Below are 24,889 nucleotides of genomic sequence, written 5' to 3'. Positions count from 1 at the left end.
CCCGGTGGGAAGAAGGGGCCATCAAGGGAAGGAGGTACTTTTCTTTGAAGGGAGGAGAGAACTTTCACTTTGTTTATGGCCCTGTCTAAATACTGACGGAATCTGTGGACTCAAAAGGCTTCCATAGCCTTGGCAGCTCATGTCAAGAGCCTCAGGTGATCAGTGACATCATAATTAAGAATGTCAGTCGTTAAATCAACAACAGGAGTCACTGTGCACTTGCTCCCCATGTAGGATTGCTGTCTTTAATGAGGTGTACCATGAGAATTAATGGTAAAACTTGTCTTCAAACAGTACTTTATACTTTGTGTGTCTGTGTGGATGCAAACAGTTGAAATCTATACTTAGTATAGAGTTGGTCTTCTGTATATAAAGTCAATTAAAAATGAATCTTAATGAAAAATGTAATGGGAGAGGGAGTTAGGAGGTAGGATGGTAGTGGGGGTGAGAGGGCAGGTATGAGGGGAAGACCCACTATATTCCTAAAGCTGGACCTATTAAATTTGTATAGTTGTATTCATTAAATAAAAGCTTTCTTAAAAAAAAACTGTTTATTTAATTCTGATATTTTTAGACTTTTTATTTTTAGCTTAATTTTCCTTGCTTTATTTAGTTGAAAGGCAGAAGGCCACTTGTTCACTCCTCAGATGCTCTAATAGCCAGAGGTGGACAGGCTGGGCATGGAGCTGGGAAATCAATCCAGGTCTCCCATGTGTGTGGCAGGGGTTCAAGAACTGTTGCCTCCCAGGCTGAGCATAAGCAGGAAGCTGGGGTCAGCAGAACCAGTACTCAAACACAGGCACTGTGAAAGGGGATGCAGGCGTCCCAAGTGCCGTCTCAACTGCCACACCAAACGCCTGCCTCTAAACCTGGGGATTTTATTACATACATTTCTAATTTAATTGTTAGGATTTTTTTTTTTTTTTTTTTTGCTATTTGTTAGACCTCGATTTCAAAGAAATAGAAAGTAGAATGGTGATTACCAGGGGCTCACAAGGAATGAGAACAATGTTTCAGTTTTCACACTGAAAACATTCTGGAAATCCATTATGCAATGTGAATATACTCGAAACTACTGAACTGCACACTTAAAAGATTGTTAAGACTGGCTAAAATAAAAAAGAAAACAAGATGTGTGAAATTAAGCTGACATAAGGAATTTATTTCGTAGAAAAGTAACATCTAGAGAAAGCCACAGACAGCCCTAGTATTTCTACAGTACTATATATAAAATGACAAATGAAAATTGCTCACAAAGACAACACTGGAAGATACCAAAGCACTTTTTAAATCTAAGAATTCAAATTTTACTCAGAATGGTTTTACTCCTAACATAGATCCAAGTTTTAATACTCCGACATTTTGTAAACCTGATAGGCAGTATACCCAATTATATACCATTTGGCAATATTCAACTTGGTGATCACTAAATCTGGTAATACAAAGACTTACTCATTATACTCATCTGGTGTATCTCCACACAAATATTTTAAAATTCCAATTTCTTGTTCAACTGGTAAACTGTCTGAATTATTTAAATATACTTAGATTTTTCTAGATAAAAACTAAGTTTTCTACACTTAACACAAAATCAAATGTACAACAAAATGTGGTAAGTGCTCACTGTGTTTTACAGGAATATTAATACCCTTACACAATGTTTATTTGCCTTTTTTTTTTTTTTTACTTAATCTAAAAAATGCTCCCTGTACACTGTAGCCACTTCTGTGATTTTTTTAAAAGAAATTTACACTTCCTAAATTCTCTGATCCTTCTTTCATCCTTTTCTGGTACCTTAAATTCAGTATGAGCTTTACTGGTATCTTGCTGTTCATGTACATTCTTAGTCCTCAACACTAGCATTTCTTCAGATGCCCAAAATCCAAGATGGGAATTAGTTTTAGATAAAGTATTAGACATTTTTCCTGAAATATACACAAGTCATGCCAAATCTCTTGTTTATAAAATAAACTGGTAATATTGGTGGATTGCACATATAGCTTATATTTCCAAAACAGAATAACTTAAATATTAAAACGTACCTTTATGTTAGCAACATACCTGACCTTATAAGCATAACAAACAGCAATATTCAATACAAAAAATCACAAAACCCACTGACTTTAAATGCTGTGTATCACAGCACACAAATTCATTTCTCTGTGACCTAGTCAAACTACAGACCGCAATGTTTTAAAGCTACTTTAGCACTTAGGCCCTTTAGAAATTAATACGAAACACAATTTTATGTTCAAATATGGAAATAAGTAACATAATTCCGAAGCCTAAAAGTATCCCAGCATTCTGTAGAAAGAAATATCCCCATCGGCTACATCCGTGGTCACTAGCATCATTGTGTAGCATCTCAGGTACCTTAAGAAAAAACAAAAGATAACATTTAAGTTTTCAGACCTGCCTGCAGTATACTAGACTAGCTGTATTTGTTACTGGGTATACACTCTGGGTCAATTCCTGAGAACACAATTACATCAGACTGACTCTAGCTGATAATGTCTAATGTCACACAGCAACTCCTAATGGTTTAATGAATGATTAATTATTCATGGTCTTCTAACCAAGCAAAAATTTTTACTGGTCCAGTTTGCTCTACTGTAAAATAGAAAGCTATGTTTATTTCTGTTGATTTTCTGTTTCAGGTACTGCCTTCTACTATCTGAACTGAATTTAACACATGGCACAGCTTTAGCTCAAAATACTGCATAAAATATATATATAAACATATGAAATATATTTTTAAAATATAAAAATATTTTATATAAAATATAATTTTAGCAATAAGATTGGCTGGGATTATTATGTGGACCTTGGTGAAGAAAGGATTTGACTCTTTCGTTGATTAGTAAGAAAATGTTAAGCATTCTGAGGTACACATAGCCTGTGGTACACAACACCATGTGGCTTGTGCAAGGTGTGCCAAAGCTCTCTAGACAACTCACTGCCTGAGCACTGAGTCTGCTCTCCGTAGAGGGTGGATCTTCTTGAATAATTTCATCATGCTTCATAGAACCTAAAACATTCTTTTACAATGAAATTTTTATTGAATATTTTCTCCATTTTATTGTTAGTCAATAATCTAATTTGACTTCTTAAAAACTTACCATATCTACCAGAGCAACATACATGAACAAGCCAGCAGTAAGTGCAAATATCCACATAGAAACATTTTCAGCATAATGACCAATGAAAATTCCAGTTGCCATTCCCAGATACGCCAGCATGGCTGAGAGGGCGTTATAAAGCACAGCTTGCTTAACAGTCATGCCGGCCTTTAGTAAAACAGCAAAGTCACCTGTAACAAGAAATGAAAAATGAGGATAAAGAAATTATGACATTGTTTTTAAGATAAAGACCCAAAGGTGTCCCAGATTTAAGAAAATCCTCTAATTTCAAAAAAAAAAAAAAAAAAAAAAAAAAACAAAATAAAACTAATAATCACCCAGGACTACGGCAGTGTGAATCGCATTATCAGCTTTATAAACTAAGGTATCTTTTTTTGATTGTGCTCTGGCACTGTCTTCAAGGAGCTTATAACTGGCAACAGAGAGGGAAGAGTAGAAAACACACAAGAAATGATCAGCAAATAATAAAGGCAATCCGGCCGGTGCTACAGCTCAATAGGCTAATCTTCCGCCTGCTGGCGCAGGCACACCGGGTTCTAGTCCCGGAGGGGCACTGCATTCTGTCCCAGTTGCCCCTCTTCCAGGCCAGCTCTCTGCTGTGGCCCGGGAGGGCAGTGGAGGATGGCCCAAGTGCTTGGGCCCTGCACCCCATGGGAGACCAGGAGAAGCACCTGGCTCTTGCCATCGGATCAGCGCAGTGCGCCGGCCGCAGTGCGCCGGCTGCGGCGGCCATTGGAGGGTGAACCAATGGCAAAAGGAAGACCTTTCTCTCTCTCTCTCTCTCTCTCACTGTCCACTCTGCCTGTCAAAAAAAAAAAAAAAAAAAAAAAGCAATCCTTAATTAAGAATTAATGAGGGGGGCCGGTGCTGTGACATAGGGGGTAAAGCCGCCACCTGGGGTGCTGGCATCCCATATGGACACTGGTTTGAGTCCCACCTGCTTCACTTCCGATCCAGCTTTCTGCTATGGCTTGGGAAGGCAGCGGAATATGGCGCAAGTCCTTGGGCCCCTGCACCCGCGTGGGAGACCCGGAGGAAGCTCCTGGCTCTTGGCTTTGGATCAGCACAGATCCGGTCGTTGGGGTCAATTGGGGAGTGAACCAGCAGATGGAAGACCTCTCTTTCTGCCTCTCCTTCTCTCTCTGTGTAACTGACTTTCAAATAAATAAAGAATGGTTGAGGCTTATGTCCTTGTTCCATCAGAGAGAGACTGATTGAGTGAGTGAGAAAATTATCTTCCATCCTGTGGTTTGCTTCCCAAATGCCCACAACAGCCAGGGCTAGGCCAGGCCGAAGCCAGGAGCCAAGAACTCCATTCAGGTCTCCAGCGTGGGTGTCAGAGACCCAAATGCTTGAACCATCATCTGTAGCCTCCCAGGCACGGTGGTAGGAAGCTGGATTGGAAGCACTTAGTAGCTGAGACTTGAACCAGTGGGCTCAGCTCACTGCATCACAACATCTGCTAGCGAGAGGCTTTTCGGGTGAGTGAACACCAACAAGGAACAAGGGAAAATGATGTCAGGGGTATATGTGTGAACAAACATGTCTCTAAGAAGGAAAATAAGGACATGAACTTGGATCCAGAACAACCAGGGAAGAACAATATTAATATGTAACTCATCAAACTTCCCTTTTCTTCAGCGCCAATTTCAGTGGAAGACGATTCTTTTGTATTCTGAAGTCTATTCACAGTGACATGATCAGTGATGGCATCTGGGTGCTGGTATAGGAAGCTACTTGGAAGGGAAGAAGACAGAAGGGGCCCAGGCACTTTGGCAACACCATAGAGGCAACTGTGTACTTGCAGGGTCAGAATTCTGGCTGGAGAGGTAGGCATTTGGCCTAGCAGTTAAGATGCCACTTACAACATCTGAATCCCATATTAGAGTGCCTGGGTCTGAGTCCTAGTTCCACTCCCAATTTCTACCTTCCCGTTCATGTACCCTGGGAGTCAGCAAATGATGGCTCAAGTAGCTGGATCTCTGGTCACCCACAGAGGGGACCTGGACTCAGTTCCCCACTTCAGATTTTGACCAGACTCAGCCCCAGCTGCTGCGGGCATCTGGGGAGTGGAACAGCAGATGGGAGAGCTCTGTCTCCCTCTTTCAAACAAATAAAAATTAATCAAATTTGTCGTTATCAATAAAAAGGAATTCTGGTGAGAAACAATGCCAAGCAGGTCGGGAGACTTCTGAGAAGGCAGGGACGCTATGAAGCTTGCTGGAATACTCATTAGCAAAGTTCAGGGACATGGCAACAGTTCACTCATCTGGAAAATACAGTTAAATGGTTCCCTTACCTAATTCATGAGGCAGCTCGTGACAAAACACAGCAACAGAAGTACTTAAGCCACTTGATAAACCTTCAGTAAAAGCAGCACCTGTGTGAAAAATAGTTCAAAAAAAATCTGACCATATTGTTTTGTGTGTTTTTAAATTTATTAGCATACAAAATGAGTTAACAGAAGCAAAGCATATTTTGGCTGTAAAAAAACGGAACTTTCCCCATCCAACTCTGTATCTTCTCTAACAAAATCTTAAATTTCCCCAAAGAGCACAAGCAAATATGACAGAGGAGAAGGCTCAGCTATGTCTCACAATGAGTGGATGATCTTATACAAACTTGGAAATAAACTCTGCTGTCCTGAGCACCACGTTTCACTTGCCTCAGAGGAATTCACTTGCAATTAGACTTGTGCACTTCATTCTTTCACAAAGACAGCATATGGCAAACAGCTCCTTCTATTTTAAAAAGCTAATGCATGACACAATCTATAAACCACGACTGCGCACACGGACATTTCTTGGTCTGCCTCTGCCGCAGACAAGGCAGAGTAGGAGGAACACTCCAGGCCGCCAGGGAGCCACGGCCTGAGCTTGTCTCAGCCCGGCTATAAACAGCAAGTGGCCTCCTTGGGTAAGTGGCTTCACTTTTCCAGGCCTCGGCTGCCTCATTTCAACTATTTCCATGGATCCTGTTAGCCTAAGTTACTAAAATTTGTAGGCATTCTACTATCTTGCAATTGTAGTATAACAATTTAATAACAAAATTCTGTAATTATTTTGAGATAAGTTAGTAACTGGACTTATCAGATATATGAAGATTTCTTTAGGGTAACAAAAAGATCATGGAAAAGATAATTGTACCTTAGTGCTATTTATATTACTGATAAGGGAACCTCAGTGTATGGGGGGAAAATTTTTTACACATGCTCCATACAAGTTAAATGCTGATTTTAAGATCTTACAAATTAAGAACTTTCGACAATTACAATTTAAATAATGGGCAGTGCACAGTTCCAAAGTGTTTAATTGTATCTAATATTTATTGAAGACTTCAGTGTTAAAGTAGCCAAAAAAGAACAAATTGATAATCTTGGAAGTGACTAGTATTCTGTTTTTTTGTTGTTGTTGTTGTTGTTGTTGTTTTTGACAGGCAGAGTGGACAGTGAGAGAGAGAGACAGAGAGAAAGGTCTTCCTTTGCCGTTGGTTCACCCTCCAATGGCTGCTGCGGCCGGCGCGCTGCGGCCGGCGCACTGCGCTGATCCAATGGCAGGAGCCAGGTGCTTCTCCTGGTCTCCCATGGGGTGCAGGGCCCAAGCACTTGGGCCATCCTCCACTGCACTCCCTGGCCACAGCAGAGAGCTGGCCTGGAAGAGGGGCAACCAGGACAGAATGCGGTGCCCCGACCGGGACTAGAACCCGGTGTGCAGGCGCCGCAAGGCGGAGGATTAGCCTAGTGAGCCGCAGCACCGTCCCAGTGACTAGTATTCTTATCTAATCTAAGCTACTGTTTCTTAGATTTACTTAGGTATTTTATGAGACATTTTCAGAGTCAATCAACAAGTGACAACTATGTAGATATATACCAATTGCGAGGCCGTCGCTGAAGTTGTGTAGACCATCCCCCATTATCACCATCCATGCCAACGTGGCAATGCCAGCATCTTTCAGCTCCTCCCGAGAGTAGCGCTGACTGTGACTGTGAGGGTGGTGGTTCTGGTGGTGGTGGTGATGGAGAATATGATGGTAGTCGTGATGGTGGTGAATGAGATCATCAGACTGGCCGAGTGTATCATGGAAATGTGAGTGGCATTTATTCTTGCACCCTCTGGGCACATATTCATTGTAGACCTCCTGTGGATGCGCATGAGCTATCATGACCTCCTCTTCTTCCAAGATGGCTGGCTGCTGAGAATCAAAGTGGGAGGGCTCCTGTGAGTCTGCTCGGAGATAACCTTCAGGTCCTAGGAATAAACACAGAGGACATTGGGACAAAGTCGAAGGCTCTGGTAATATACTGGACACAGTCCAAACATTCCCACTGACCAAGTCAACAACAGATCTCAAAGCCTGGTAACTCTCACACCTGCAGAACTAAAATTAGAGTGTTATTCAATTTCATACATCTAAAAGTTGAATATATTTATGGGATACCATGCAATATTTCAATAATGTCCTGTCAGGGTAAACTGGTAAATCTGTCTCCTCAAACACTTAACATTTCTTTATGGTGAAAACATGTAATCTTCTAGCTGTTTTTCTTTTTATAGAGAAAAATACAGTATATTATCTATAGTCACTTTGCTGTGCAACAGAGCCCCAGAACTTATTCCTACCTAGCTATAACTTAGTACCATCCATCAACCTCTCCCCATACCTTGCTGCCCCCTTCCCACACCAGCCTTTGGTAACCACCATTGTGTACTTGTAACTTTCATTAGAGTATGACTGCTGGAAAACATCAAAAGGTATTAACGGGCCGGCGCCGCAGCTCACTAGGCTTAACCCTCCGCCTGTGGTGCTGGCACCCCGGGTTCTAGTCCCGGTCGGGGCGCCGGCACCCCGGGGTTCTAGTCCCGGTTGGGGCGCCGGATTCTGTCCCAGTTGCTCCTCTTCCAGTCCAGCTCTCTGCTGTGGCCCGGGAAGGCAGTGGAGGACAGCCCAAGTGCTTGGGCCCTGCACCCGCATGGGAGACCAGGAGAAGCACCTGGTTCCTGGCTTTGGATCGGCACAGTGTGCCGCCTGTAGCAGCCATTTGCGGGGTGAACCAATGAAAGGAAGACCTTTCTCTCTGTCTCTCTCTCTCTGTCTAACTCTGCCTGTCCAAAAAAAAAGGTATTAACACATTTTAGAAATCGAATGTTCTCACACATGAGGGATAGATTTTAAATGTTAATCTAAAAAACTACTCTCAAGTTTCTTCCTTCATTTTTTCTCTCTACATTTTTTTAAAAAAAATTTTAAATAGATTTATTTATCTATTTGAAAGGCATAGGGGTTGGCACTGTGGCACAGTGGGTTAAAGCCCTGGCCTGAAGCGCCGGCATCCCATATGGGCACCAGTTCTAGTCCCAGCTGCTCCTCTTCTGGTCCAGCTCTCTGCTATGGCCTGGAAAGGCAGTAGAAGATGGCCCAAGTGCTTGGGCCCCTGCACCCATGTGGGAGACCCAGAGGAAGCTCCTGGCTCCTGACTTCGGATTAGCACAGCTCCGGCCATTGCAGCCATTTGGGGAGTGAACCAGTGGATGGAAGGCCTCTCCCTCTCTCTCTCTACCTCTCTCTCTCTCTGTAACTCTTTCAAATAAATAATAATAAATATTAAAAAAAAAAAAAAGAAAGAAAGACAGAGTTAAAGAGAGAGAGAAAGAAATCCTTCATCGGTTGGTTCACTCCCCAAATGGCTGCAAAATCCAGAGCTAAGCAGGGCTGAAGCCAGGAGCCTGGAATTCCATCTGGATTTCCCATGTGGGTGGCAGGGGCCCAAGCACAGGGGCCACCTTTCGTTGCTTTCCCAGGCTATTAGCAGAGAGCTAGATCAGAAGTAGAGCAGCTGGTACACGAACCAGCGCCTATATAGGATGTCAATGTCACAGGCAGCAGTTTTATCCACTATACTACAATGCCCCCCCTCCAGAAAAAAGATTTATTTATTTTGAAAGGCAGAATTAGAGAGAGGGAGAGGCAGAGGCAGAGAGAAAGATCTTCCATCTGCTGGTGTACTCCCCAAATGGCACAATGGCCAGGGCTGGGCCAGGCTGGAGCCACGAGCCAGGAACTTCCTCCTGGTCTCCCACATGGGCGCAGGGGTACAAGCACTTGGGCCATCTTTTGCTGATTTCTCAGGCACATTAGCAGAAATATGGATTGGAAGTAGAGCAGCTGGGTCTTGAATCAGCACCATATGGGATGCTGGCGGTGTCAGAGGCTTTACCTGCTATACCACAATGCTGGCCCCATAAATTCTTTTTTGGAAGGCAAAATTCAAGGAAACACAAAAATCTGAATTATGCTATCATAAGGAGAAGCATTTATTATTTATTTGTGCAAGGAATATTAAAATACCATGGTAAAGTTCTGTTTCCTTGGTTCTATTTACTTTTCTTGGGAGCATCTCTGATCCTGTGATTCAGTTCTGGAGCTGCTATTTCCTCCCAAGACAACACATTTCACGAGTCCATTCAGAAAACTGAAGAGGGAAGCAGGAGCAGGAGTAAAAGTGCTCTACTTGCTCTTAGGAGAAAAATAGTATGACAGAAGAAATAAGGTGGACAGGGAAACTTACAGATTGGAAATAGCAACAACTTTTTCCACCCCTCAGTTACGAACTATTGAGCACCTATGCTGCTGCAAATATTTAGAGAGTGAACCACAACATGAAAGATCTCTCTCTCTTTGCCTTTCAAATAAAATGAAAATAAGTTAAAACTTAAAAGGGTATGAGAATGCCTTTTTCTTAGGAAACATACACTGAAGTATTTAGGGTAAAGAAGCATCACTCATGCCTAGTACTTACCCTAAAATGATCCAGGAAAAAAAATGTATGCATATGTGGAGAGAGAGAAATAAATAAATGTGGTAGGGGCGGGTGCTGTGGTGTAACGGGTAAAGCTGCCGCCTGCAGTGCCAGCATCCTGTATGGGCACAGGTTTGAGTCCCGGCTGCTCTATTTCCGATCCAGCTCTCTGCTATGGCCTGGGAAAGCAGTAGAAGATGGCCCAAGTGTTTGGGCCCCTGCACCCACATGGGAGACCCAGAAGCAGCTCCTGGTTCCTGGCTTTGTGTCAGCGCTGCTCTGGCCGTTGCGGCCAACTGGGGAGTGAACCAGCAGATGGAAGATCTCTTTCTTTCTCTCTGCCTCTCCTCTCTTTGTGTAACTCTTTCAATTTAATCTTTAAAATAAATAAATAAATAAAGTAAAGCAACTGAAGAATCTGAGTAAAGGGGAGATGGAAATTCTTTGTAGAATTCTTAATTTTTCTGTGAGTTTGAATTTCTCAGAGATAAGAAAAAGAAATGTAAATACATGTAGAGCATGAGGTATTAAAAAAAAACAAGACATACCAAATGGGCATGGTGTCATCTCTTCTAGATAGCCCAAGTTGCCTGCAGGTCACCAGCAATGACCTCCCTCCAGTCCCCAGATACACTCATAAGGACTTACGATCATCGGTATCTACTTTCTCTTCATTAGTTGAAAGTTGAGATTCATACTTGGACAACTGCTTCTTAATCTCCATATCATCATCACTTTCAGGTTTTTTTTGATTCTAAAATAGCAAGAGAAAGCAATATTTTACAATATCTGATCTGTTTATTGTACAGCTTTAAATGAACAGGTAAGTAAAAGATATACAAAAAAGACACAGAATAGCAGATCTCTATAGGAATAAAAGCCATCCAAGGGAAGGGCCTGCACTTACTTGCACAGCATCTAGTAGAGGGTCTTGGGTATAATAATTGTGGAAAACGAAAGTAACAAATGTCACAGCAATGTAAGATGCACACAAATCACAAATTAGTACCAACAGGTACATGCTGTGTAAGGTGAGACACACAGACACTGTTTCCCATTTTCATTGTATAAATGGCTCTACTGAAAAGATGGGTACCTAAAACCCAAAGCACTTTCTCTAAGAAGTGTATCACGCATTAGCCTTACAGCATGACCTAGTATAAGGGCCAGGATTCCCTGTATGACCAGGCAGAGCGGTGCTTAGATCAGAAGCAGAGAGGCTGCGGTAGGCAGGCAAGGCCAATTTTCTGGAAGAAAGTGAACACCATGAAGAAGACTGCAAAGACTTGAATGTGTTGAGTCTAACTGCAGATCCAAAGCCGGTACTGGCCACTGAGATGCAAACTTACTGAACTGGGAGGGGATAAAAGGGAAGAAGGAGAAAATGATCCAGTTCTCAACTTTGGGGGGTTGGGGAGGACAGGGTTGCAGAGAATATTGAAGCAATAGAAAAATCACCTGTAGGAAAATAAATACAGTGATATTCATTATTCATACCCCCTCCCCACATTCCAACAATGAAAAAAAATCACACCCTACTCTTTCTCAGTGCACCGTTGGCTATCAGTCCACTCTAAGTGTGGTCTTAGATGCCAGAACAGCATCCCTCCGGGAGCTTGTGAAAAACGCACACTGGTAGGTCACACCCCAGACTTAATGAATCAAATGTGGATTTTAATTAGATCCTAGATGACTCATACACACATGAAAACTGAGAAGTTCTACCTTAGGTCATCCATTTAGAACCAGCTAGATATTTCCTTCGGGCACTCTGTCATCTGCTCATCAACTTCTCGGTTTCCTTTATGCCTCTTTTAGATAACTGAAACCCCATACTTTCTCACACTTCTTATAACCTACAACTATACTTACTGTCTTAAGTTTTTAAAACTAAAAGTGAGTATTTAACGTTGAGTGTTTAGTGGGGTGCCTGGGCTTGATTCCTGGATCCAGCTCCCTGCTAACACACACCCTAGGAGACAGCAGAGATGGCGCAAGTAATTGGGTTCCTGTAACTCAGGAATTGGGCTCAAGTAACTTGGGAGACCTGATTTGCATTCTTAGCTCCAGTCTGACTCATTTCTGGTCATTACAGGCTTTTGGGGAACTAGTGAATAGGAGCTGTCTATCTTTTTTTCTGTCTTTCTCAAAATAAAACACACCATTAACATGCTTTTTTTTTTTTTAAACAAGGCTCAATTAGTTAGTTTTGAGTTTATCATAAGGTTTTTCAAAGCATCTGCAATACTGTGCTTGAGACATTATCCTTATCTGAGTCCAGGCAACATTTATGTCGTATAAGGCCACAGAACAATGGTGCCTGTGTGTAATCTGCTTACACAGTGTATTTAAAATGATGGAAATTAACAGACAAATAATAGATTTCTTATTTGAAGTAACTTTGACTATAACTTACTTGATAATGACAGGACCTGAGATTTTATGCTAACAAAAGTATAAAGTATCTATTTATTCTTAGGTGATAAGACTATTGAATAGCAAACACATAGACAAATCTTCATACTTATCCTAGCATGATGCCTCAGAGACAGTACTTAAATATTTATGAAAATGAATTCAGGGTATATATTTTTGAAGTTTTATTTTACATGACAAATAATTATAGGTAATTTTGGGGTGAACTGAAGGAATCTTAAGTTATTTTTGTTGGTGCTTTATTTCTCATTAGGCAATGATTCCAGAATGATTCTAAGGGTCCAACTGTAGATATCCACTATGAGATGTAACACCAGTTTGAATGTGGAGATTTCAGATGGACATAAATGGCAAATGACATAAAACTAATGATACACAACATCTCCCAGAGTTACCTCAGGGAAAATCCCAAGTAAAATGCGCTGTTGTGGGCCTGAAGAGCTCCCATCACTCACACCATATAATGAATTGTTTTTGTCTTAAGAGAACCAAAGGAGACTAAAAACTATTAAGGGCCAGTGCCGTGGCACAGTAGGTTAATCCTCTGCCCATGGCACTAGCATCCCATACAGGTGCCAATTCTAGTCCCGGCTGCTCTCTGCTATGGCCTGGGAAAGCAGTAGAAGATGGCCCAAGTACTTGGGTCCCTGTACTTCCGTGGGAGACGTGAAGGAAGCTCCTAGCTCCTGACTTTGCATTGGCACAGCTCTGGCTGTTGTGGCCATTTGGGGAGTGAACCAGCGGTGGAAGACCTCTCTCTCTGTCTCTCTCTCTCTCTCTCTACCCCTCTCCCTCTCACTGTAACTCTATATCTCAAATAAATAAATAAAATCTTAAAAAAAAAAGCTTACAATATATTAGATACTATTTTAGAACAGAGATTATCAAACTTCTCCTGAAGTAACACCTGGACAGCAGGGACTCCATTTTGGAGCACCTGAGACTCCATCTTGAGAAAGCACCCCCACACTGTGAGACAGGTCTGAGAGCACCGGAGACTCCATTCTGGGAAGGCACTCCCCCACCATGAGACTCTGGTCTGAAACTATGATCTAAAACTCTCGGACAATAGGAGTCCCCTACCTCACACTTGGCCAAGCATAGAAACCCCTTACATGATTGCTCAAGCTTGGAAGTGGATAAGGCTGCCCCTGGGTTAATGATAAAAAGGTAATTTGTCAATGTCCTACATATGATTTAAATCAATATCTGGATTAATGTCAAGATTATAATTGAAATTGTTAAGATTGTAACTGGCATTATCAAGATTATAATTGCTATTAGTTTCACATAGGTTTTAAGTTAGCTTGACTCCAGTAACCATGTGTTCCCCTCCCAATTTTGTGGTTTTTGCCTTTAAAAACCCTGTTGCTTTGGGCTTAAGGGTCAAGAGTTCTTTAGGGGGGCTAGCGCTGTGGCACAATGGGTTAGCGCCCTGGCCTGAAGCGCCGGCATCCCATATGATTGCTGGTTGAAGACTCAGCTGCTCCACTTCTGATCCAGCTCTCTGCTATGGCCTGGAAAAGCAGTAGAAGATGGCCCAAGTCCTTGACACCCTGCACCCACGTGGGAGACCCGGAAGCAGCTCCTGGCTTCAGATTGGTGCAGCTCCGACCATTGCAGCCAATTGGGGAGTGAATCAGCGGATGGAAGACCTCTCTCTCTCTCTCTGCCTCTCCTCTCTGTGTAACTCTGACTTTCAAATAAATAAAGCTTTAAAAAAAAAATAGTTCTTTAGGGCATGAGTCCGCTCTCCACCGTCAGCAATAAAGAACCATCAAATTTTATCAGTGTGTGCTACTCCTTTGTTTGCACTTGCTCAGGTACAACACTCCAATTGCAACTCAAAGTAATATATGCAATTTGTACAAAGTTAAGATATGCATTTTACAGTTATTTTTAAAAATTCTGTTCATGACACAAGTTGACTTCACAACTCATTAATTAGTTATAAGCTAGAGCTGGGGAAAAAAAAAGTTTCATATTATGTAATGAAGAAACTACTCTTTAGAATCCTAGATGGAAGAAAAGCTATCTTTAAGTAAAATTTGAAAACTAAACTGAATTTAGAATTTTTAAATACAGCAAAATACAGAAATACAGCAAAAAAAAAAAAAAAAAAAAAATCAATCCCCAAGTCCTCTAAAAACCCATCATTGTTTTTCAAAGGTCAGAACAATCCCAGAGAACACAAAGAAATAGGATATATTCTCAAACCAGCCCAAGGTGCAACTGCCACAACTGTAGCATGAAAAATGACTTCTGAGACCAAGAATGAATAAGCTATTTTTATACTACTTCTTCCATCTAAATTTCGGTCTACTAAACAGAGCATTCAAACTTAGCAGTTAGGGATTATAGTGAATGTGAAATCATAGGATGCTTGGCAGGTCACTCCCCTGTTCACACACGCTCTCCTGCTTCCCACGGTGAGCTCTACAACCAGCAAGAATCAACTGCATTACGTTTCAAACCTCTTCATGCTAGCTATACTTGTTATTATGATTGCATAATTTAATTACACGTTGCTTAAACTATGAAACCATGGTGAGAAGTTACTTCTATGAATATGTAAGTTGAATGCTTTTAAAAGATTCCAAGGTAAGTTGCTTAAAAAAAAGGGGGGGGGGGGAATCAAAGTATGTAAGGCAACCATTGTATAAAATCTTTAAAATTTTTAAAAATCTAGTTTCTACACACAGAATGACTTTACAAGTGTGTAATTTCTTGTTCAATTTTAGAGAAGCCAAACTGGAAATTGTAGATAAAATGTAGCACAGCTATAAAAAGAAAAAAAGGGGAAAAGAATAAAACACAATTCCAACTCAAAGAAAATCCTGCTCAACAGCAAATGACTAGAGTATGAGCGTACAGATATTTTAAATTAAAGTGTCATAAAGTCTCCTTCCAACAGTCTTTTGACTGCCTTGCCTGATCACATCAGACTGGAAAAGGTAGATAACCACAGGCAATGCAAAGAAATTTTTACCATAAATAAAGAGCCTACCTACTATTCGGCTTCATACAATTTTCCAGTCCAGTGTGCAAAAAAGGCAAGCCTATGAAAGCCACATACCCTTTGAAACAAAACAGAACATTCAGCTACTGAGTGAAAATACAAATTAATCACAACCACCCATCAATACTGATGGTGTATCCAGGATGTTCCTGCCTGCACTGGTTGGGTCATCTATACAGATGTTTATCCTTGTCTCTTACCTGCTTGTGAGTTTCAAGGAAATACTGAGGATGGAAGCCTCCAGGGTTATCAGGATACAGGACTGCTCTACAAGAATTTGGTCCCAATAACTCTGGGACCAAAAAGCCCCTCAAGTGTACTGAACACCCTCTTAAAAATGCACAAGCTACTCAACAATCTGGTTAGACTTTAAATACATGTCTGATACACAGTGTAAGTACTCAGTATGCTTTTTCTTACCTTTTTCTTCTTGTCTTTAAATTGCTTGATCAAAGTGAGTACATGTTCAACAAGAAACATGAAATACAAGCCTCCGAGAGCTGTCAGACCCTTCCATGTGGAATCAAAATAGGTACTTTCCTCTATGTGCTGAGAAGACAGATGACTGAAAAGTGGCCCTCTTTTCATTTCCATCGCAGGTTCTTCATGGCTATGACTATGGTGGTGACTTGCATGAGACTAAAAACAAAAAGACATGTAACTTATAAATTCCTTAGTTTCACACATGCCAGAAAAATCGGCCAAGACAGTAAAGTCAAATTTGAAATCATCCAGAACCAGAGAATTAATGATCCTTTAATTAAATTAAGGTATACTCAAGAGTTGAGAGGCTTAGGACATCAAAAATGAGCAAAAGGCAGCTAGCTACCCAGGGCTTAATGGACATAATACACTACAGCACTTGACAGAATAGGTCTATATAGTGTAAAGACAAGCATGTTAGGGCCAGCACTGTGGCATATCGGGTAAAGCTGCTGCTTACAGTGCCGGCATCCCACATGGGCAATGGTTCAAGTCCTAGTTGTTCTACTTCTGATGCAGCTCTTTGTTATGGCCTGTGAAAGCAGCAGAAGATGGGCCAAGGACCTGGAAGAAGCTCCTGGCTCCTGATTTTGGATCGGCCCAGCTTTGGCAGCTGTGGCCATCTGGGGCATGAACCAGAGGATGGAAGATTCTCTCTCTCTCTCTCTACCTCTGCCTTTCAAATAAATAAATAAATCTTAAAAAAAAAAAAAAGAGCCGGCGCCGTGGCTCAATAGGCTAATCCTCCACCTTGCGGCGCCGGCACACCGGGTTCTAGTTCCGGTTGGGGCGCCGGATTCTGTCCCGGTTGCCCCTCTTCCAGGCCAGCTCTCTGCTATGGCCAGGGAGTGCAGTGGGGGATGGCCCAGGTGCTTGGGCCCTGCACCCCATGGGAGACCAGGAAAAGCACCTGGATCCTGGCTCCTGCCATCGGATCAGCGCGGTGCGCCGGCTGCAGCGGCGGCCATTGGAGGGTGATCCAACGGCAAAGGAAGACCTTTCTCTCTGTCTCTCTCTCTCATCTCACTGTCCACTCTGCCTGTCAAAAAAAAAAAAAAAAAAAAAAAAAAAAAAAAAAGACAGGCACGTTCCCCAACGACTTGCTTAATATGTATGCATCGGCAGTGAGTGTTTCTGGTGTTGGACAAGTTACCACAGCCATAAATAACAGGCAACTGCCAGAACTCACAGTCCCATAATATCTACTGCTTATACTCCTAACTATAAAGCCCAAACCAGAGTCATCATACTAGCCTTTTCTGCGTGTAGTTTCAGGCCCTGGTAGGTACCCACGACCCAGGTGCACTGTCTAAGTACCCCGCAGCACAGTACAATAGTAACTATATCAGTTGTGGAGCACACTAACGGAGGGGAGAACTGGGGATCACAGGGTAAACCCCATGCATGTGCAAATCTGCCTACCAGGTATTCCTGGACATCTGCCACCTGGTGGCTGGGGAGCTAGTCACAGAAAGATGCTTTTCTTTCACTACTGAATGGAATAAGAGATTTGTAGGGCTCTTCTGAAAACCTCCAAGGGCACTTTTTTTTTTTTTTTTTTGACAGGCAGAGTGGACAGTGAGAGAGAGACAGAGAGAAAGGTCTTCCTTTTGCCGTTGGTTCACCCACCAATGGCCGCCGCGGCTGGCGCACCGCGCTGATCCGATGGCAGGAGCCAGGTGCTTCTCCTGGTCTCCCATGGGGTGCAGGGCCCAAGTACTCAGGCCATCCTCTACTGCACTCCCGGGCCACAGCAGAGAGCTGGCCTGGAAGAGGGGCAACTGGGACAGAATCCGGTGCCCCGACTGGGACTAGAACCCGGTATGCAGGCGCTGCAAGGCGGAGGATTAGCCTAGTGAGCCGTGGTGCCGGCCTTTTTTTTTTTTTCAAAGATTTATCTATTTATTTGAAAGGCAGAGTTATAGAGAGGGAGAGGCAGAGGCAGAGACAGAGAAGCCTTCCATTGGTTGGTTCACTCCCCATATGGCCACAATGGCCAGGGCTGGGCCAGACTGAAGCCGGGAGCCAGAAGCTTCATTCAGGTCTCCCTCATGGGTTCAGGGGCCCAAGCACTTGGGTTAACCTTTGCTGCTTTCCCAGGCACATTAGCAGGGAGCTGGATTGGAAGTGGAGCAGCAGGCATTTAAACTGGCCCCTTATGGGATGCCAGCGATGCAGGTGGCAGCATAACCCGCTATGCCACAGCGCCAGCCCCTAAGGGAAATTTAAAATATGAGACCAAATATTTCCTGCCTGAGCACCGATCCCAAATATTTCATGGGAAAGTAAATTCACTTTACCTAAGTTGTTTAAGATTCTCTTGTGTCATGAAGTGTAAATCTCTACACACACACATAAATTCAACTCTGGAAAACCTGATAGGTCACATAATTTTATTCTTAAGGCAATTACACTAACAGGTAAGCAGAAGATTCAACCTGCTGCAGTCTGCCACAGTACTAATATCTGAGCAAAATTTGTCTCCTTTTACTAAGTGGGTTCCAAAAAGTGAAATTAGTTGGTATAGTAAGTACCCTTAAAGATATAAGAAAAACACATGCACATATATTAAGATCCAGCACTAAAATGTAGCTTTCAGTTACCAAATGTATTTTTTTTTTTGACAGGCAGAGTTAGACAGAGAGAGAGAGACAGAGAGAAAGGTCTTCCCTTTCCGTTGGTTCACCCCCCAAATGGCCGCTATGGTCAGTGCGCTGCACTGATCCGAAGCCAGGAGCCAGGTTCTTCTTCCTGGTCTCCCATGCTGGTGCAGGGCCCAAGGACTTGGGCTGTCCTCCACTGCCTTCCCAGGGCCACAGCAGAGAGCTGGACTGGAAGAGGAGCAACCAGGACTAGAACCTGGGGTGCTGGCACCACAGGCGGAGGATTAGCCTTGTGAGCCACGGTGACGGCACCAAATGCATTTTAAAATCAACTTTCCTAAACCAAATTTCTAACATACTGATAGAAAGAATTCTATTGTAAAATCTATAACATATTGAAACTAATCTAGTATTAAAAAAATCCCACATTTCTATCAAATAATAACAGAAAATTGACTGTACTTACATGAGGAAGAAGGTGTAAAAATGCATCACCACTCAATGTCCCAACAGCCAGTGCCACAAGGAAACTTAGAAGAAATTTGAAAAACACCCGGTTCATGAGAGGCACTAAAATAACTCCCAGCAAAGATAGGAAACTGATGATGGAAATGGCTATGAAGCCACCAACCCAGGCTGTCAAACAAAGCAGAAAGGAAAATCACAATCGATAAATGTTGTAAGACTTTTGGAGAGAAGCTAAAGAAACATGTTCAACACAAATAGGACTGTGGCAATAGCACGATAATCAGAAAACCTGCTGCAGGCTCAAATTAACAATCTGGCTGGCACTACAGAATCCCCCATGTAAGGTTAGCTACTGGAAAGTTCTTCAGATGGGGTCGCAGTGGGTGTGTGTTGGGAAGCTGCCAAGGATCAACTCTAGTCACTTGGAAACTGAACTTTCAGACTCTCTTAACAGCTAAATTATGAAAGAGAGGACAAAGTTAAAAGAGAGAGCGAGAAAGAGAGAGATGGTGGGGGAGAGAGAATGAAACTAGGAACTCAGTAATCTACTCAGTAAACAATTATTTCTTCCTTATTGCATCACTTGGGCAATGTGACCCTACACAACGGCAAGGTTTATTCTGTCACTTACCAGTAAGAACATACCAGAATCAGGCTCGTAAGCCAAACAGTGTAACAATATAAAAAGCCAAATTTCAGCTGATTTTTTAAAAAGACTTATTTACTTAAAAAGCAGAGTGACAAAGAAAGAGATCTTCCACCTGCTGGTTCACTTCCCAAATGCTGGAAACAGCTGGAGCTAGCCCCAGCAGAAGCCATGAGCCTGGAATGCCATCCAGGTCTCCTATGTTGGTGGCAGCCCCAAGTACCTGGGGCTGTCTTCTTGGGCATATTAGTAGGAAGCTAGATGAGAAGTGGAGCAGCCAGGACAGGAATCGGCACTCTGATATGGGATGCAGGTATCCCAAGCAGTGGATTAACCCACAGCAATTTCAGGTGATACTGAAACCTCTTGTAGGATGGCTGACAAGTCATAATCTGAGTTTTATTTTCTGTTCTTTTATTTTAAATGTGGGGCTACACATGCTTACTTTCGTCCTTCACATTTATGGCAGAAAACAACTGAGATGATATTTTGAAACTATGCAAAAAAAATGAATAGGTTGATGCAAATATAAGGACAAATACAACATAAATAACTGGAAGTTATTTTTATATTTAAAAAAAGTGATTCTACCTATTTGTAAAGAATAGGTCTTTGGAGGGATTTCAGCCTTCTTTTCACTCGTTGTATGAATCAGACAAGATCTAGCATCAATTTGATTGATGATGGCTGGGCAGAGAAAGTTGAACTCTGTAGCGTTCAGCGGAACCTGTATACCCATGCCATGTGACGTAAGCAGCTTTGATGCATTGAAACACTGAAGGAAACAAAGCAGTGAAAATCAAATAACAGGTATTCCCAACACAGAATCCCAAAAAGTAGGTGGATGATAACACCCTTTCCTCACTAAAGCTATTTATTTAAGCTAATGCAAATTAAAAGCAACTTTTGTTTTGAGTACTTTGGAACTTGCTACAAGCTACTTGGAAATACTGTGTCACAATGATGGCATCGCACCTTCTTCTGCCTACTTCTTGGGAGAAGCACTTACATCACAACTCACCTACGGGGGAAAGCTTCATGTGGAACAAGTCTGGGGATGAATAGAGATTCACAAGCCAGTTAACACATTGTATAAACCGGCTAAGGAAATGAGCTTTAATTTCAAAATGGGATTCATTAGAGATTGAGAAATATGTTGTTTTAAGATTAACGCTACCCTACTTAGCCTCGACAAGCCCAAGACATGTTCTTTCAGCAATGACCTACTTGCAAAAACCTAGCTCAGTTCTGTTTACATACCTGGAGAAAAATGCTCTACAATGAGAGAATATTAAATTATATGGACTGCTCTTGTGGAAGGCAAGGCTGCTAATAAAATAAACCTGTACTGGCAGGCAGATGTTTTCAACAATTTAATTGCATGACAAGTTTAGTTTGAAGAGAAGCTCCTTTATGCAACTTAAAGTCCTCAGCCTGCAAAAAAAAAAAAAAAACAAAAAAAAACAAACCACAAACCCTGCCCATAGTACCTGTTTCTCACCTTCTACTTTATACTCCCATAAGTTCTCAGCCAGAATTAGAACAAACTTCATCACTGGTGTTGCTAGGGCTGACCATTTACCATTAGTAGAATTGGAACAGTCATGTTCTCATTTGAATGAAGTACTTCAGTACTGATTAAGGTATACCATCTAATTCCTTGTTCTTGACTTCTCTCAGTCAAGGTGAATTTTGGACAGTGTGGAAGTCTAGTCTAGAAAAAGCGAATGAACACAAAACCTCACGTGCCAGACTTCTCACTTGTCCAGGATGATGTTCTTGGTAGCTGCTCCAATATCAATCTTTACAAAGCCTCTGTGATCCTTTGCTAAGGAGACCTCTCTGCTCCTCTCAGCATTCTTCAGGGTCTTTGAACACACCTTTCCCTAGAACATGGATTCTAACTTCTGCTTTTCCAATCCTCCATTTTCTACCTTTTATTAATATTCACCTTTAATAGTTTTCTCCAAAAAACAAAACAAAACAAAACCCTTGATATCTTCCTGTAAATATTTTACATCTATGTTACAAAAAGTTTAGCAGGCACTATTCTCTCCAGAGAACTATCTCCCAAGACCTGTATAAGGAATGCTTATGACATAGCAGGCACACTTGGAGCCAAGTGCCTAGCTGAGAAGCTAGCAAAATTTGCTTTTCAATAACATCAGTTTTATCCTCACTTTAAACTCCTCACAACCAGAACTAGAGTTGCAATGACAGAACTGACAAGCAGGTGCCGTAACGTAACAAACAGCATTTCTCTCACCTCCTGAGTATTTTCATTCGTGTTTCTGGAATACATAAAGCCTTTCCTGGGCTCACTTGCAGATTCATTGGTTTTCCTCCCAGCCAACCGGCCCACCCGGCTCTTTTGTGTGACACTGGGTGGAGTGGACCTGCTTCCATCTTTAGGGAAGGGTTTTCCAGATTTTGGAGTCTCTATCGTCTCCAGAAAGTGAGTTCCTTCAGAGACAGCATTGTACACAGTGGAGGTCACTTCACTTACACCCTCCTTGGCATTCCTCCGACCATTAGTCCGTTCCTGGCGGTGAGATCCTTTTCCCTGGCTGTTTCTAGAGTCTTTACCTGAACTCTCAGAGTCACGGTCTGGGCAAAGAGCTTTGCGACTGTTTTTATTGGAAGCAGCCCGGTTCCGGTGAGGGTGATGACTGTGGTCAGAGTGACGCTCATGGTCATGGTGTATATGGATTCTTTTAACCTTATCTATGCCTATATTCTGAAGCAATTTTTTGAACCCTTCAACAGACAAGGAATTATTTTCTCCATAGCGATAGAAAAGTTGTTGTAGATGATGTCGTCGTGCGGTAACTGCCAAGTCAATATTAATGCCAGATTCCCAATTGCCATTACTTTTCTCAGTGGTCTGAGGGAAAGCAGCTGATTCCAGTTCATGAAGGGGATTTGTGAATGAAAACGTGAAGGTCAGGATCAAGATAACAGATAAATTCCTCGCCATTGGACCTTCCTAGAAAAGAGGGGGAAAATTCCTTGACTTCCCTCCTAAAAACAACATGAATTAAGAAACCTCATGCTGAAAACTGATGTCTATAAACAGTTGCAATCTACAGAGCATTGTATGAAGTGCAGATATAGAGAACCAGAAGCCTTGCATCGCTGAAACACAGGAAGCAGTGGTAGAACAGCTGAGTGCTAGGACTGTGACAAAAAGTACAGTAAAGCCAACACTAATTTAGAGAAGGGAAGTGAGCCACATGGCCACAGCCATCCAGGCAACAAACTGTGAATTGTGCTGAAAATAATGAATCAAAACAAAACAAATCCCAACTACCTCCACCATCACCATCAACTCATAAAAGAATCTTTTAACACCAAAAAAGTAGAAGTGATCACCTCAGAATTCACATTTAAAGTTTTTCTTAAACAAATACACTCATTATTCACAAATGCATTTAAGGTTCCTTTCCCACCAATCTACTCCTCAAAGGCTCTGAATCCCTCAGGATATTGTCTATGCATACTCAAATAGATGTGCTCTTTATTATCAGCAAACAAACTTTTTCCCCACTAAACAATGAATTCGACATGTTTTCATGCCAATACAGACTTACCTTATTCTTTCGAAGTACCTGGTGACAGTTCAAATAAATTAAACCTCACGAGACACTATGTCATTTTTATGTCAAGCCAGTGAAACTTTCATCATAGACATAATTTCCACATGAGTGTTTGCAACCAAAGGCCCAAGCCCCAAAGAGTTAGCGCAGGAGTTGGGGCCTGGAAAGCAGAATTCAGTTAAGCAGAGGAAAGTACAGTCAGGTAAGAGGATGCATGGCTAGCTCGGGACCCAGCAGAAGTCCTGCACCAGTGGTGGAGGGTGATGGACCAAACTCATGTCTCTGCAAAAATCAGGACCGAGGAAGAGCACTGGGGCAACCCAGTGCTATCACTTTCAGTTGTTCTTTGGAGCGGGAGACTCTAGCGTTCACCGCCTCACCCTGGAGAACCCGAGATACCTATTCTGCAAGGTGAATGAGCACACACGAGCATCTGTGGAAGTACCGGTTAAACTCAGGCGCTGCACAAGCCTGGCTCTCCACGGTGGAGGCCCCCAGCGGCAGGGCTGGACTCCTCAAAGAAGAACTTTCGGGGCCTGAGGTGTGTGGGCAACTCCCTCTTAGAGGCTGAGGGGAAGCATGAAGACTCCTTCCTGGAAACAGGCGAGGGGCAGGGTGGCGAGGGCAGGCCCGGGGGATGCGTCAGCCGATCTCCTCCTCCTCCTCGGCCTGTGCTGGAGGCAAAAAAGCCAGCCTGAGGAAAGGCCTTGGAGCAAAGGGAGTGGCAGCAGCGGAGAAGAGGACACTACGTTTGGCTGCCAAGGGCTTCTGAAAACACGTCAGCAGCACTCGTTCGAACACTGCATTAAAAACTCCAGCTGTCTCCTCCAAGTCCCCCGCCGGACCCCCGAAGCCCTTCTGGGCGCCCCACTCCGGGAAGCCCGGCTCTCCAGGGCGAGGGGGCGGTGGCGGCGGGCTTCCTCGGCATCCCTACTCTGCGGCCAGCCCGTCCGGCCCTCAGGACCGCCGTCTCGGCTGGGGCCCCTGATTCCCGCGCCCCATCCCCGGGCCCGTGGGACTCACCTCCCCGCGGCCTCGCCGTCCCACGGCCCAGTCCCGCGCGCAGGCTCGGCGCCCCGCGGACGGTCCCCAGGGTTCGGGAGGCGCTCGTGCTGATCTCGCCGAGACAGCGCTACACGGCCCGGGGAAGCGGCCTTCTCATCCGCCCCGCCGCCCCTCAGCCCGGCCGCGCCGCCGCGCCCTCGCGTCTCGGGAGAAGGAGGACAATCGGTAATTACCGCCCCGCGCGCGGCGCGCAGCCTGGACCACCGCCTCCTCCAGCCCACACCGCCGGGCATGCGCAGTGCGGCCTGGGAGCGCCGGCTCCGCACGCGGGTCTGGGCTTCGCGCGCGGGGCTCGCAAGGGCGGGCGGAGGCAGGGCGCGGAGCCGGAGGTGCTGGCGCGATGCGGATGCGCCTTTCTTTGAGCCCCTCCGCACCCCTGCGCTTCTCTGAGGCCCGAGACACGCTCGCCAAGGCTTCCCGGGCCAGTTCCGTCTGCTGCCAGGAGCCGGGCCGTGAGGGGCGGCGGGACGTCCCTGACCTCGCCCTGGACCGAGCTCGGCTCCTTCTCGAGGGTCCTGGGCTACGCCAGCCGAGCCTGCACCGCGCGCTGAGCTTCGGCCGAGGAGATGCGAGCTGGAGGCGGATGGAGAACTCCCCCGGCCTGGGAGGGGCGGGGCCCGCGGGGGCGGGGCTGCCT

The 24,889-nt window shown here is 43.7% G+C and overlaps 1 protein-coding gene across 4 annotated transcripts; it reads right to left on the bottom strand.

Annotated features, from left to right (window-relative positions):
* Nucleotides 1-1,141: 1,141 nt before the first annotated feature.
* SLC39A6 (solute carrier family 39 member 6) lies at nt 1,142-24,846 on the bottom strand. 4 transcript variants are annotated; one of them, XM_070050277.2, is made up of 11 exons: nt 24,211-24,463; nt 23,633-23,856; nt 21,858-22,577; nt 20,183-20,366; nt 18,944-19,113; nt 15,812-16,030; nt 10,585-10,690; nt 7,010-7,387; nt 5,440-5,520; nt 3,120-3,310; nt 1,142-2,373 (listed from the first exon to the last, which is right to left on the bottom strand). In XM_070050277.2, the coding sequence occupies exons 3-11, from the start codon at nt 22,566-22,568 to the stop codon at nt 2,221-2,223; spliced, it is 2,193 nt and encodes a 730-aa protein (XP_069906378.2). In that variant the 5' UTR covers nt 22,569-22,577; nt 23,633-23,856; nt 24,211-24,463; the 3' UTR covers nt 1,142-2,220. The 4 variants fall into 4 exon arrangements, with proteins under 4 accessions (XP_069906378.2, XP_069906380.2, XP_008259433.3 ...); XM_070050279.2 differs by having other exon boundaries at nt 23,633-23,861; nt 24,211-24,385; XM_008261211.5 differs by lacking the exon at nt 23,633-23,856 and having other exon boundaries at nt 24,211-24,846.
* Nucleotides 24,847-24,889: the final 43 nt, after the last annotated feature.

The sequence above is a fragment of the Oryctolagus cuniculus genome, chromosome 10 (genome assembly GCF_051225735.1).
Source record: "Oryctolagus cuniculus isolate XC-2025 breed Fujian yellow rabbit chromosome 10, ASM5122573v1, whole genome shotgun sequence".
Lineage (NCBI taxonomy): Eukaryota > Metazoa > Chordata > Mammalia > Lagomorpha > Leporidae > Oryctolagus > Oryctolagus cuniculus.
The sequence above is the reverse complement of the archived record's forward strand: the minus strand, read 5'-3'. Positions and strand labels throughout refer to the sequence as shown.